Source organism: Aquarana catesbeiana, linkage group LG01, assembly GCF_042186555.1.
Source record: "Aquarana catesbeiana isolate 2022-GZ linkage group LG01, ASM4218655v1, whole genome shotgun sequence".
NCBI lineage: Eukaryota > Metazoa > Chordata > Amphibia > Anura > Ranidae > Aquarana > Aquarana catesbeiana.
This window is the reverse complement of record NC_133324.1, coordinates 991,467,086-991,480,751: the sequence shown is the minus strand read 5'-3', so window position 1 is coordinate 991,480,751 and position 13,666 is coordinate 991,467,086. Positions and strand designations below refer to the sequence as shown.

Sequence of the window (13,666 nt, the reverse complement as noted above, 5' to 3'; positions counted from 1 at the left end):
ACCCCCCCCTGACCCTGGTGTGCGGCTGTGACCCCCCCTGACCCCGGTGTGCGGCTGTGACCCCCCTGACCCCGGTGTGCGGCTGTGACCCCCCCTGACCCCGGTGTGCGGCTGTGACCCCCCCTGACCCCGGTGTGCGGCTGTGACCCCCCCTGACCCCGGTGTGCGGCTGTGACCCCCCCTGACCCCGGTGTGCGGCTGTGACCCCCCCTGACCCCGGTGTGCGGCTGTGACCCCCCCTGACCCCGGTGTGCGGCTGTGACCCCCCCTGACCCCGGTGTGCGGCTGTGACCCCCCCTGACCCCGGTGTGCGGCTGTGACCCCCCGGTGTGCGGCTGTGACCCCCCGGTGTGCGGCTGTGACCCCCCCGGTGTGCGGCTGCGACCCCCCCGGTGTGCGGCTGTGACCCCCCGGTGTGCGGCTGTGACCCCCCGACGTGCGGCTGTGACCCCCCCCGACCCCGGTGTGCGGCTGCAACCCCTGACCCCGGTGTGCGGCTGCGACCCCTGACCCCGGTGTGCGGCTGCGACCCCTGACCCCGGTGTGCGGCTGTGACCCCTGACCCCGGTGTGCGGCTGTGACCCCTGACCCCGGTGTGCGGCTGCGACCCCGGTGTGCAGCTGTGACCCCCCCACGTGCGGCTGTGACCCCCCTGACCCCGGTGTGCGGCTGTGACCCCCCCCTGACCCTGGTGTGCGGCTGTGACCCCCCCTGACCCCGGTGTGCGGCTGTGACCCCCCCCTGACCCCGGTGTGCGGCTGTGACCCCCCCTGACCCCGGTGTGCGGCTGTGACCCCCCCTGACCCCGGTGTGCGGCTGTGACCCCCCCTGACCCCGGTGTGCGGCTGTGACCCCCCCTGACCCCGGTGTGCGGCTGTGACCCCCCCTGACCCCGGTGTGCGGCTGTGACCCCCCGGTGTGCGGCTGTGACCCCCCGGTGTGCGGCTGTGACCCCCCCGGTGTGCGGCTGCGACCCCCCCGGTGTGCGGCTGCGACCCCCCCGGTGTGCGGCTGTGACCCCCCGGTGTGCGGCTGTGACCCCCCGGTGTGCGGCTGTGACCCCCCGGTGTGCGGCTGTGACCCCCCGACGTGCGGCTGTGACCCCCCGACGTGCGGCTGTGACCCCCCCCGACCCCGGTGTGCGGCTGCGACCCCTGACCCCGGTGTGCGGCTGCGACCCCTGACCCCGGTGTGCGGCTGCGACCCCTGACCCCGGTGTGCGGCTGCGACCCCTGACCCCGGTGTGCGGCTGTGACCTCTGACCCTGGTGTGCGGCTGTGACCCCCCGACATGCGGCTGTGACCCCCCCGACCCCGGTGTGCGGCTGTGACCCCTGACCCCGGTGTGCGGCTGTGACCCCTGACCCCGGTGTGCGGCTGTGACCCCTGACCCTGGTGTGCGGCTGTGACCCCTGACCCTGGTGTGCGGCTGTGACCCCTGACACGTATGTCACTCTTTGTCCCGCAGCTGTGTGAACATTCTACAGAAGGTGGCGCTCCGGGACTGGCAGTGTGGGTAAGTGCTCCTGGATGAGGTTTTACCCCAGAAGTGCTGATATCAGATGATTGGCTCACCCTTCCCCCTCACAGGTCTTCCCGACTCTTCTTCAAATATTGGCACCAAGATGAGCTGAACCAACAACAGCTGAGACTCCAGCAGGCCGCCACCAAGATCCAGAAGTGTGAGTTATGGCCGACGGGTGACGTCACTTATCATTGGTGCTGAAAATGCTGGAACCCTATTGGGAGGATATATGATGAGCGTGACCCCGCCCCCAGCGATGGCATCAATACTAACACTGACCCCGCCCCCAGCGATCCCACCAATACAAACACTGACCCCGCCCCCAGCGATCCCACCAATACTAACACTGACTCCGCCCCCAGTGCTCCCACCAATGCAGACACTGACCCCGCCCCCAGCGATCCCACCAATACTAACACTGACCCCGCCCCCAGCGATCCCACCAATACTAACACTGACCCCACCCCCAGCGATCCCACCAATACTAACACTGACCCCACCCCCAGCGCTCCCACCAATACTAACACTGACTCCGCCCCCAGTGCTCCCACCAATGCAGACACTGACCCCGCCCCCAGCGATCCCACCAATACTAACACTGACTCCGCCCCCAGTGCTCCCACCAATACTAACACTGACCCCGCCCCCAGCGATCCCACCAATACTAACACTGACCCCGCCCCCAGCGATCCCACCAATACTAACACTGACCCTGCCCCCAGCGATCCCACCAATACTAACACTGACCCTGCCCCCAGCGATGGCATCAATACTAACACTGACCCCGCCCCCAGCGATCCCACCAATACTAACACTGACTCCGCCCCCAGCGATGGCATCAATACTAACACTGACCCCACCCCCAGCGATCCCACCAATACAGACACTGACCCCACCCCCAGCGATCCCACCAATACTAACACTGACCCCACCCCCAGCGATCCCACCAATACTAACACTGACCCCGCCCCCAGTGCTCCCACCAATACTAACACTGACCCCACCCCCAACGATCCCACCAATACAGACACTGACCCCACCCCCAGCGATCCCACCAATACTAACACTGACCCCGCCCCCAGTGCTCCCACCAATACTAACACTGACCCCACCCCCAACGATCCCACCAATACTAACACTGACCCCACCCCCAACGATCCCACCAATACAGACACTGACCCCACCCCCAGCGATCCCACCAATAAAGACACTGACCCCACCCCCAGCGATCCCACCAATAAAGACACTGACCCCACCCCCAGCGATCCCACCAATAAAGACACTGACCCCACCCCCAGCGATCCCACTAATACTAACACTGACCCCGCCCCCAGTGCTCCCACCAATACTAACACTGACTCCGCCCCCAGCGATGGCATCAATACTAACACTGACCCCGCCCCCAGCGATGGCATCAATACTAACACTGACCCCGCCCCCAGCGATGGCATCAATACTAACACTGACCCCGCCCCCAGCGATGGCATCAATACTAACACTGACCCCGCCCCCAGCGATCCCACCAATACTAACACTGACCCCGCCCCCAGTGCTCCCACCAATACTAACATTGACCCCGCCCCCAGCGATCCCACCAATACTAACACTGACCCCACCCCAGCGATCCCACCAATGCAGACACTGACTCCACCCCCAGCGATCCCACCAATGCAGACACTGACTCCACCCCCAGCGATCCCACCAATACTAACACTGACCCCACCCCCAGCGATCCCACCAATGCAGACACTGACTCCACCCCCAGCGATCCCACCAATACTAACACTGACCCCACCCCCAGCGATCCCACCAATACTAACACTGACCCCACCCCCAGCGATCCCACCAATACAAACACTGACCCCGCCCCCAGCGATCCCACCAATACTAACACTGACCCCACCCCCAGCGATCCCACCAATACTAACACTGACCCCGCCCCCAGTGCTCCCACCAATGCTAACACTGACTCCACCCCCAGCGATCCCACCAATACTAACACTGACCCCACCCCCAGTGCTCCCACCAATACTAACACTGACCCCACCCCCAGCGATCCCACCAATGCAGACACTGACCCCGCCCCCAGTGCTCCCACCAATACTAACACTGACCCCGCCCCCAGTGCTCCCACCAATGCTAACACTGACCCCACCCCCAGCGATCCCACCAATGCAGACACTGACCCCGCCCCCAGTGCTCCCACCAATACTAACACTGACCCCACCCCCAGCGATCCCACCAATGCAGACACTGACTCCACCCCCAGCGATCCCACCAATACTAACACTGACTCCACCCCCAGTGCTCCCACCAATACTAACACTGACCCCGCCCCCAGTGCTCCCACCAATGCTAACACTGACCCCGCCCCCAGCGATCCCACCAATACTAACACTGACCCCACCCCCAGCGATCCCACCAATGCAGACACTGACTCCACCCCCAGCGATCCCACCAATACTAACACTGACCCCGCCCCCAGTGCTCCCACCAATGCTGATTCTACAACTGACCCCGCCCCCACAAGTGTTGATTCTAGCACTGACCCCGCCCCCACAAGTGTTGATTCTAGCACTGACCCCCACCTCTACTGCCTCCAACAGTGCTGATTGGATCACTGCTTCCGCCCCACCACCATTGCTGAATCCTAAAATGATCCATGGTCCTGAAGTGTTGCTGACCCCCAAACCAATAGTGACTGTGACTTCGCTCTGCCCCTGACCCCTGATCTAAAACTGACCTATGACCCTGAAGTGGTACTGACTCCAATTCCGAACATGTGGTGACCCCCCTAATCCAGAACCAACACTGACCACTGATACCAAACTGACCCATGATCCCTCCATTGTCCTTAAATACCGAGCTGGTGGTGACCCCTGACCCCATTCTGACCCCAAAGCAATACTAACTCCCAATCCCAAATCACCCCGATCCTGAAGTGGTGCTGATCCTAATTCCAAACTGATCCTAAAGCAATGCAGACCCATTTCTGAACCAATGGTGACACCTGGTGGTGCTGACCCCCCCCCCGTGTACCTGAATTAGTGGTGACACCTGGTCTTAAAGTGGTTCTGACCCGGATCCTGAACCAGCGGTGACACCTAATCCTAAAGTGGTGCAATATACCTGAACCAGAGGTGACACCTAATCCTAAAGTGGTGCAATACACTTGAACCAGCGGTGACACCTGATCCTAAAGTGGTGCAATGTACTTGAACCAGCGGTGACACCTGATCCTAAAGTGGTGCAATGTACTTGAACCAGCGGTGACACCTGATCCTATAGTGGTGCAATGTACCTGAACCAGCGGTGACACCTGATCCTAAAGTGGTGCAATGTACTTGAACCAGCGGTGACACCTGATCCTAAAGTGGTGCAATGTACTTGAACCAGCAGTGACACCTGATCCTAAAGTGGTGCAATGTACTTGAACCAGCGGTGACACCTGGTCCTGAAGTGGTGCAATGTACTTGAACCAGCAGTGACACCTAATCCTAAAGTGGTGCAATGTACTTGAACCAGCGGTGACACCTAATCCTAAAGTGGTGCAATGTACTTGAACCAGCAGTGACACCTAATCCTAAAGTGGTGCAATGTACTTGAACCAGCGGTGACACCTGATCCTAAAGTGGTGCAATGTACTTGAACCAGCGGTGACACCTAATCCTAAAGTGGTGCAATGTACCTGAACCAGAGGTGACACCTGATCCTAAAGTGGTGCAATGTACTTGAACCAGCAATGACACCTAATCCTAAAGTGGTGCAATGTACTTGAACCAGCAGTGACACCTAATCCTAAAGTGGTGCAATGTACCTGAACCAGAGGTGACACCTGATCCTAAAGTGGTGCAATGTACTTGAACCAGCAGTGACACCTAATCCTAAAGTGGTGCAATGTGCTTGAACCAGCGGTGACACCTGATCCTAAAGTGGTGCAATGTACTTGAACCAGTGGTGACACCTGATCCTAAAGTGGTGCAATGTAATTAAACCAGCGGTTACACCTGATCCTAAAGTGGTGCAATGTACTTGAACCAGTGGTGACACCTGATCCTAAAGTGGTTCAATGTACCTGAACCAGCGGTGACACCTGATCCTAAAGTGGTGCAATGTACCTGAACCAGAGGTGACACCTGATCCTAAAGTGGTGCAATGTACTTGAACCAGTGGTGACACCTGATCCTAAAGTGGTTCAATGTACCTGAACCAGCGGTGACACCTGATCCTAAAGTGGTGCAATGTACCTGAACCAGAGGTGACACCTGATCCTAAAGTGGTGCAATGTACTTGAACTAGAGGTGACACCTGATCCTAAAGTGGTGCAATGTACTTGAACCAGCAGTGACACCCTGATCCTAAAGTGGTGCAATGTACTTGAACCAGCGGTGGCACCTGATCCTATAGTGGTGCAATGTACTTGAACCAGCAGTGACACCTCAACCTAAAGTGGTGCAATGTACCTGAACCAGAGGTGACACCCTGATCCTAAAGTGGTGCAATGTACTTGAACCAGCGGTGACACCTAATCCTAAAGTGGTGCAATGTATCTGAACCAGAGGTGACACCTGATCCTAAAGTGGTGCAATGTACTTGAACCAGCGGTGACACCTAATCCTAAAGTGGTGCAATGTACCTGAACCAGCGGTGACACCTGGTCCTGAAGTGGTGCAATGTACTTGAACCAGTGGTGACACCTGGTCCTGAAGTGGTGCTGACCTGCCCCGTTTCTGAACCAGTCGTGACACCTGGTTCTGAAGTGGTCCTGACCCCAACCCTGACCAGTGGTGACACCTGGTCGTGAAGTGGTGCTGACCCCAGTACTGATCTCAGTGTTGCCCCTGGTGGTGATGCCTCCTCTAATCTCTGGGAAGATGGTGGGATTTCTAAATGTCCTCATCTCTCTCCATGTAGGCTACAAGGGGCTCCGATGCCACCGGGTTTACCAGAAACTTTTAGAGGAATTGAAGATTCAAGAGAAACAAAAAAGAGAAGAAGAGGAACGAGAGCGAGAACGAGAGCGAGAACGAGAGCGTGAGCGAGAGCAAGAACGAGAGCGTGCCAGAGTGCGGGAACTGGAGGCCCAGAGTAAGTGACTTCCTGGAACATGTATTGTAATACCGCCTGTCATGTGACCCCACCTGGAACATGTAATATATGTGATTAGTCAGAGATTATTCTCTGTATGGGTTGTAAGGGGCTGAGTGTTATCTGAGACCTGAGTGGAGTGAATTGATACATCCCCTCTACACACACACTCATAGGAAAACATGCAGAGCTGAGGCTGCCAATCACCTGCTGTATGCTGGAGGGGGGCGGGGCACACATTGTAAGCTGTGAAGTGACAGGTCCACTTGATTAGCATGTGCCTTCAGTGGTCATGCCTCAGCTCTGTAATTCTCTGCTGATCCTCCATGTTGTCTTCATGCCGTATGGCTGCACATTGGTTGTATACATCATATATGGCCACGTCATTTACATCTTCTTCTCTCAGAATCCGCCATGCGCCCCGTTCCTATTCCCCGGAAGAGGCTGCCTCCAGTATGGATAAAGTCAGAAGACGCCTCAATGGAGCCACCGGTGCCTCGCCCTCGCAGCACTCTCATCCAGGTATAGAAATGTCTTCTCATAGGATTTTGGGTTCTCCATGCGGAGGTTTTTTAGGTTCTCCTCCCCCATTCTATTCACCTTTCCTTCATTTCCCCATCCTCCATTCAGCACCAAGGAAATAACCATTACTTCAGCTATGGAGGAGCATGCCATGTGACAGGGCTGAGCCAATCAGTCTTGTCAGTGGAGGGAAGAAAAGCCTATATTACTGGGAAGGGGAGGGCAAGATGGCAGGATGCCCTGCTGGTGTGTACAGGCCTAGAGGAGAGGAGGCTTAAATGGTGCACACATGCCAGGGTGGGAGGAGGCCTCTTTGGTGAGGACAGGTCAGAGTGTGTGGTGGCCCCAATGGTGCTGTGGTTGGAGTAGGTTGTAGGTTTCGGTAGTAGGTCAGGGTGGGAGAAGGGCTACTTGTGCAAGTGGGACATGGCAAGATGAGGTCTTGCTAGTGAGGATGGGTTCAGGTGTGAAGAGGCTTTACTTGTGCAGGCGGGTCAAACTTGGGAGGAGGCCTCACTTTTGACGATGGGTCAGGGTAGAAGGAAGATTCACTGATAAGAATGGGTCATGGTGGGAAGAGGATTTCTTACTGGTAAAGATTGGTTGGGGTGGAAGACAGCTTTGCTGATGACAGGTCAGGGTATGGTAAAACCTCACAGATGAGGATGGATCCTGTAGTAGAAGGCCTCTCTGAGGAAAGGTCACGGTTGGAGAAGGTTCATTGGTGATAATGGGTCAGGATTGGAGGGGACCTTGCTGGGGTAGGAAGATGTCTCACTGGTGCAGGTGGGTCATAGTGGGTGGAGGCCTCACTATTGAAGGGCTGGGTCCCCCCGACCCTGGTGTGCGGCTGGGACCCCCCTGACCCTGGTGTGCGGCTGTGACCCCCCCAACCCTGGTGTGCGGGTCCTGAGGATGAGTCAGGGAAGGAGGAGCCCTTGTTGGTGAGGATAGGTCAGGGAAGGAGGAGCCCTTGGTGAGGATGGGTTGGGGAAGGAGGAGCCCTCGTTGGTGACGATGGGTCGGGGAAGGAGGAGCCCTCGTTGGTGACAATGGGTCGGGGAAGGAGGAGCCCTCAGTGATGCTGGATCGGGGAAGGAGGAGCCCTCCTTGGTGACGATTGGTCGGGTAAGGAGGAGACCTCGTTGGTGACGATTGGTCGGGTAAGGAGGAGACATCGTTGGTGACAGTGGGTCGGGGAAGGAGGAGCCCTCGTTGGTGACAGTGGGTCGGGGAAGGAGGAGCCCTCATTGGTGACAGTGGGTCAGGGAAGGAGGAGTCCTCGTTGGTGACGATGGGTCGGGGAAGGAGGAGCCCTCATTGGTGACAGTGGGTCGGGGAAGGAGGAGCCCTCATTGGTGACAGTGGGTCAGGGAAGGAGGAGTCCTCGTTGGTGACGATGGGTCGGGGAAGGAGGAGCCCTCGTTGGTGACAGTGGGTCAGGGAAGGAGGAGCCCTCATTGGTGAGGATGGGTCGGGGAAGGAGGAGCCCTCATTGGTGAGGATGGGTCAGGGAAGGAGGAGTCCTCGTTGGTGACAGTGGGTCAGGGAAGGAGGAGTCCTCGTTGGTGACAGTGGGTCGGGGAAGGAGGAGCCCTCGTTGGTGACAGTGGGTCGGGGAAGGAGGAGCCCTCATTGGTGACAGTGGGTCGGGGAAGGAGGAGTCCTCGTTGGTGACCGTGGGTCAGGGAAGGAGGAGTCCTCATTGGTGAGGATGGGTCGGGGAAGGAGGAGCCCTCGTTGGTGACAGTGGGTCGGGGAAGGAGGAGCCCTCATTGGTGAGGATGGGTCGGGGAAGGAGGAGCCCTCGTTGGTGACAGTGGGTCGGGGAAGGAGGAGCCCTCGTTGGTGACAGTGGGTCGGGGAAGGAGGAGCCCTCATTGGTGAGGATGGGTCGGGGAAGGAGGAGTCCTCGTTGGTGACAGTGGGTCGGGGAAGGAGGAGCCCTCGTTGGTGACAGTGGGTCGGGGAAGGAGGAGCCCTCATTGGTGACAGTGGGTCAGGGAAGGAGGAGTCCTCGTTGGTGACAGTGGGTCGGGGAAGGAGGAGTCCTCGTTGGTGACAGTGGGTCGGGGAAGGAGGAGCCCTCATTGGTGACAGTGGGTCAGGGAAAGAGGAGTCCTCGTTGGTGACAGTGGGTCGGGGAAGGAGGAGCCCTCGTTGGTGACAGTGGGTCGGGGAAGGAGGAGCCCTCATTGGTGACAGTGGGTCGGGGAAGGAGGAGCCCTCATTGGTGACAGTGGGTCGGGGAAGGAGGAGCCCTCATTGGTGAGGATGGGTCGGGGAAGGAGGAGCCCTCGTTGGTGACAGTGAGTCAGGGAAGGAGGAGCCCTCATTGGTGACAGTGGGTCGGGGAAGGAGGAGCCCTCATTGGTGACAGTGGGTCGGGGAAGGAGGAGTCCTCGTTGGTGACCGTGGGTCAGGGAAGGAGGAGCCCTCATTGGTGAGGATGGGTTGGGGAAGGAGGAGCCCTCATTGGTGACAGTGGGTCGGGGAAGGAGGAGCCCTCGTTGGAGACAGTGGGTCGGGGAAGGAGGAGCCCTCATTGGTGACAGTGGGTCGGGGAAGGAGGAGCCCTCATTGGTGACAGTGGGTCGGGGAAGGAGGAGCCCTCATTGGTGACAGTGGGTCGGGGAAGGAGGAGCCCTCATTGGTGACAGTGGGTCGGGGAAGGAGGAGCCCTCATTGGTGACAGTGGGTCGGGGAAGGAGGAGCCCTCATTGGTGACAGTGGGTCGGGGAAGGAGGAGTCCTCGTTGGTGACACTGGATAGGGGAAGGAGGAGCCCTCGTTGGTGACGATGGGTCGGGGAAGGAGGAGCCCTCATTGGTGACAGTGGGTCGGGGAAGGAGGAGCCCTCATTGGTGACAGTGGGTCGGGGAAGGAGGAGTCCTCGTTGGTGACACTGGATAGGGGAAGGAGGAGCCCTCGTTGGTGACGATGGGTCGGGGAAGGAGGAGCCCTCATTGGTGACAGTGGGTCGGGGAAGGAGGAGCCCTCATTGGTGAGGATGGGTCGGGGAAGGAGGAGCCCTCGTTGGTGACAGTGGGTCGGGGAAGGAGGAGCCCTCATTGGTGATGATGGGTCGGGGAAGGAGGAGCCCTCATTGGTGACAGTGGGTCGGGGAAGGAGGAGCCCTCATTGGTGAGGATGGGTCGGGGAAGGAGGAGCCCTCGTTGGTGACAGTGGGTCGGGGAAGGAGGAGCCCTCGTTGGTGACGATGGGTCGGGGAAGGAGGAGCCCTCGTTGGTGACGATGGGTCGGGGAAGGAGGAGACCTCGTTGGTGACAGTGGGTCGGGGAGGGAGAGGAGCCCTTGTTGGCACAGTTGAGACTGGACAGTGGGGGTTATGTTGGTCAGTGGGAAATGAACGCAGTCCGGGGAGGGTTATGTTAGCATGGTTGGGACTTGATGTGATGCAGCTTATATAAGCATAGTTGGGACTGGACATGGTATAGTGAGGGCTGTGCTGGCACACATACGGTAGAACTGGACGCAGTCCAGTGAGGACTATTTGGCACATTTGGGATTGGACGTGGTATGTTGAGGGTTATTTTGGCACGGTTGGGATTGGACGTGGTTTGTTGAGGGTTATGTTGGCACGGTTGGGATTGGACGTGGTAGGTTGAAGGTTATGTTGACACGGTTGGGATTGGACGTGGTAGGTTGAGGGTTATGTTGGCACAGTTGGGATGGGTCGTGGTATGTGGAGGGATATGCTGACACTGTTGGGATTGGACGTGGTATGTTGGCACGATTAGGATTGGACGTGGTATGTTGAGGGTTATGTTGGCACGGTTGGGATTGGACGTGGTGTGTTGATGGTTATGTTGGCACAGTTGGGATTGGACGTGGTATGTTGAGGGTTATGTTGGCACGGTTGGGATTGGACGTGGTATGTTGAGGGTTATGTTGGCACGGTTGGGATTGGACGTGGTGTGTTGAGGGTTATGTTGGCACAGTTGGGATTGGACGTGGTATGTTGAGGGTTATGTTGGCACAGTTGGGATTGGACGTGGAGTATTGAGGGATATGTTGGCACGGTTGGGATTGGACGTGGTGTGTTGTGGGTTATGTTGGCATGGTTGGGATTGGACGTGGTATGTTGAGGGTTATGTTGGCACAGTTGGGATTGGACGTGGAGTATTGAGGGATATGTTGGCACGGTTGGGATTGGACGTGGTGTGTTGAGGGTTATGTTGGCACGGTTGGGATTGGACATGGTATGTTGAGGGTTATGTTGGCACGGTTGGGATTGGACGTGGTTTGTTGAGGGTTATGTTGGCACGGTTGGGATTGGACGTGGTATGTGGAGGGTTATGTTGGCACGGTTGGGATTGGACGTGGTATGTGGAGGGTTATGTTGGCACGGTTGGGATTGGACGTGGAGTATTGAGGGATATGTTGGCACGGTTGGGATTGGACGTGGTATGTTGAGGGTTATGTTGGCACAGTTTGGATTGGACGTGGTTTGTTGAGGGTTATGTTGGCGCGGTTGGGATTGGACGTAGTATGTGGAGGGTTATGTTGGCACGGTTGGGATTGGACGTGGTTTGTTGAGGGTTATGTTGGGATTGGACGTGGTATGTTGAGGGTTATGTTGGCACGGTTGGGATTGGACGTGGTATGTTGAGGGTTATGTTGGCACGGTTGGGATTGGACGTGGTTTGTTGAGGGTTATGTTGGCACAGTTGGGATTGGACGTGGTATGTTGAGGGTTATGTTGGCATGGTTGGGATTGGATGTGGTATGTGAAGGGTTATGTTGGCACGGTTGGGATTGGACGTGGTATGTGGAGGGTTATGTTGGCACGGTTGGGATTGGATGTGGAGTATTGAGGGTTATGTTGGCAAGGTTGGGATTGGATGTGGTATGTGGAGGGTTATGTTGGCACGGTTGGGATTGGACGTGGTATGTTGAGGGTTATGTTGGCACGGTTGGGATTGGACGTGGTATGTTGAGGGTTATTTTGGCACGGTTGGGATTGGACGTGGTATGTTGAGGGTTATGTTGGCACGGTTGGGATTGGAGGTGGTGTGTTGAGGGTTATGTTGGCACGGTTGGGATTGGACGCGGTATGTTGAGGGTTATTTTGGCACGGTTGGGATTGGACGTGGTATGTTGAGGGTTATGTTGGCACGGTTGGGATTGGACGCGGTATGTTGAGGGTTATGTTGGCACGGTTGGGATTGGACGTGGTATGTTGAGGGTTATGTTGGCACAGTTGGGATTGGACGTGGTATGTGGAGGGTTATTTTGGCACGGTTGGGATTGGACGTGGTATGTTGAGGGTTATGTTGGCACGGTTGGGATTGGACGCGGTATGTTGAGGGTTATGTTGGCACGGTTGGGATTGTACGCGGTATGTTGAGGGTTATGTTGGCACGGTTGGGATTGGACGTGGTATGTTGAGGGTTATGTTGGCACGGTTGGGATTGGTTGCGGTATGTTGAGGGTTATGTTGGCACGGTTGGGATTGGACGTGGTATGTTGAGGGTTATGTTGGCACGGTTGGGATTGGACGTGGTATGTTGAGGGTTATGTTGGCACGGTTGGGACTGGACGTGGTATGTTGAGGGTTATGTTGGCACGGTTGGGATTGGACGTGGTATGTTGAGGGTTATGTTGGCACGGTTGGGATTGGATGCGGTATGTTGAGGGTTATGTTGGCACGGTTGGGATTGGACGTGGTATGTTGAGGGTTATGTTGGCACGGTTGGGATTGGACGTGGTATGTTGAGGGTTATGTTGGCACGGTTGGGATTGGACGTGGTATGTGGAGGGTTATGCCCGTTGCAGCAGTCAGCGTTGATTTTGTATTCTTCCTCTCCAGCTCTCACCTTTTGATAACGCCATTCACCGTGTCCCGTCTGTGAAATCGGAGGAGGGGGAGAAGCGCCAGATTCAGCGACGGAAGACGATTGTGTGGTTCAGAGAGACGCAGGCCAAGAAAGTGCTGGATGATGGAGAATTCCCTCCGTGGCTGTACGGCATGACATCACGCAGGTAGCACCTCCCAGATCATATAATACACCTCCCACACTTCTTTTCACTGAGGGCGGGGATAGCAGTGGGAAGGGGTGGGATGAGAGTAGACTGAGGGCGGGGATAGCAGTGGGAAGGGGCGGGATGTGAGTAGACTGAGGGCGGGGATAGCAGTGTGAAGGGGCGGGATGTGAGTAGACTGAGGGCGGGGATAGCAGTGTGAAGGGGCGGGATGTGAGTAGACTGAGGGCGGGGATAGCAGTGGGAAGGGGCGGGATGTGAGTAGACTGAGGGCGGGGATAGCAGTGTGAAGGGGCGGGATGTGAGTAGACTGAGGGCGGGGATAGCAGTGTGAAGGGGTGGGATGTGAGTAGACTGAGGGCGGGGATAGCGGTGGGAAGGGGCGGGATGTGAGTAGACTGAGGGCGGGGATAGCAGTGTGAAGGGGCCGGATGTGAGTAGACTGAGGGCGGGGATAGCAGTGTGAAGGGGTGGGATGTGAGTAGACTGAGGGCGGGGATAGCAGTGTGAAGGGGCGGGATGTGAAT

The 13,666-nt window shown here is 57.3% G+C and overlaps 1 protein-coding gene across 1 annotated transcript in view; it reads left to right on the top strand.

The window, feature by feature from the left end:
- Nucleotides 1-13,666, top strand: part of LOC141124070 (myosin-IIIb-like) — a 137,372-nt gene that overhangs the window by 104,863 nt on the left and 18,843 nt on the right. Inside the window, exons 21-25 of the mRNA XM_073612173.1 lie at nucleotides 1,468-1,515; nucleotides 1,590-1,681; nucleotides 6,439-6,612; nucleotides 7,019-7,134; nucleotides 12,967-13,139. Coding sequence (XP_073468274.1) covers nucleotides 1,468-1,515; nucleotides 1,590-1,681; nucleotides 6,439-6,612; nucleotides 7,019-7,134; nucleotides 12,967-13,139 — 603 coding nt within the window. The remainder of the gene's footprint in view (nucleotides 1-1,467; nucleotides 1,516-1,589; nucleotides 1,682-6,438; nucleotides 6,613-7,018; nucleotides 7,135-12,966; nucleotides 13,140-13,666) is intronic.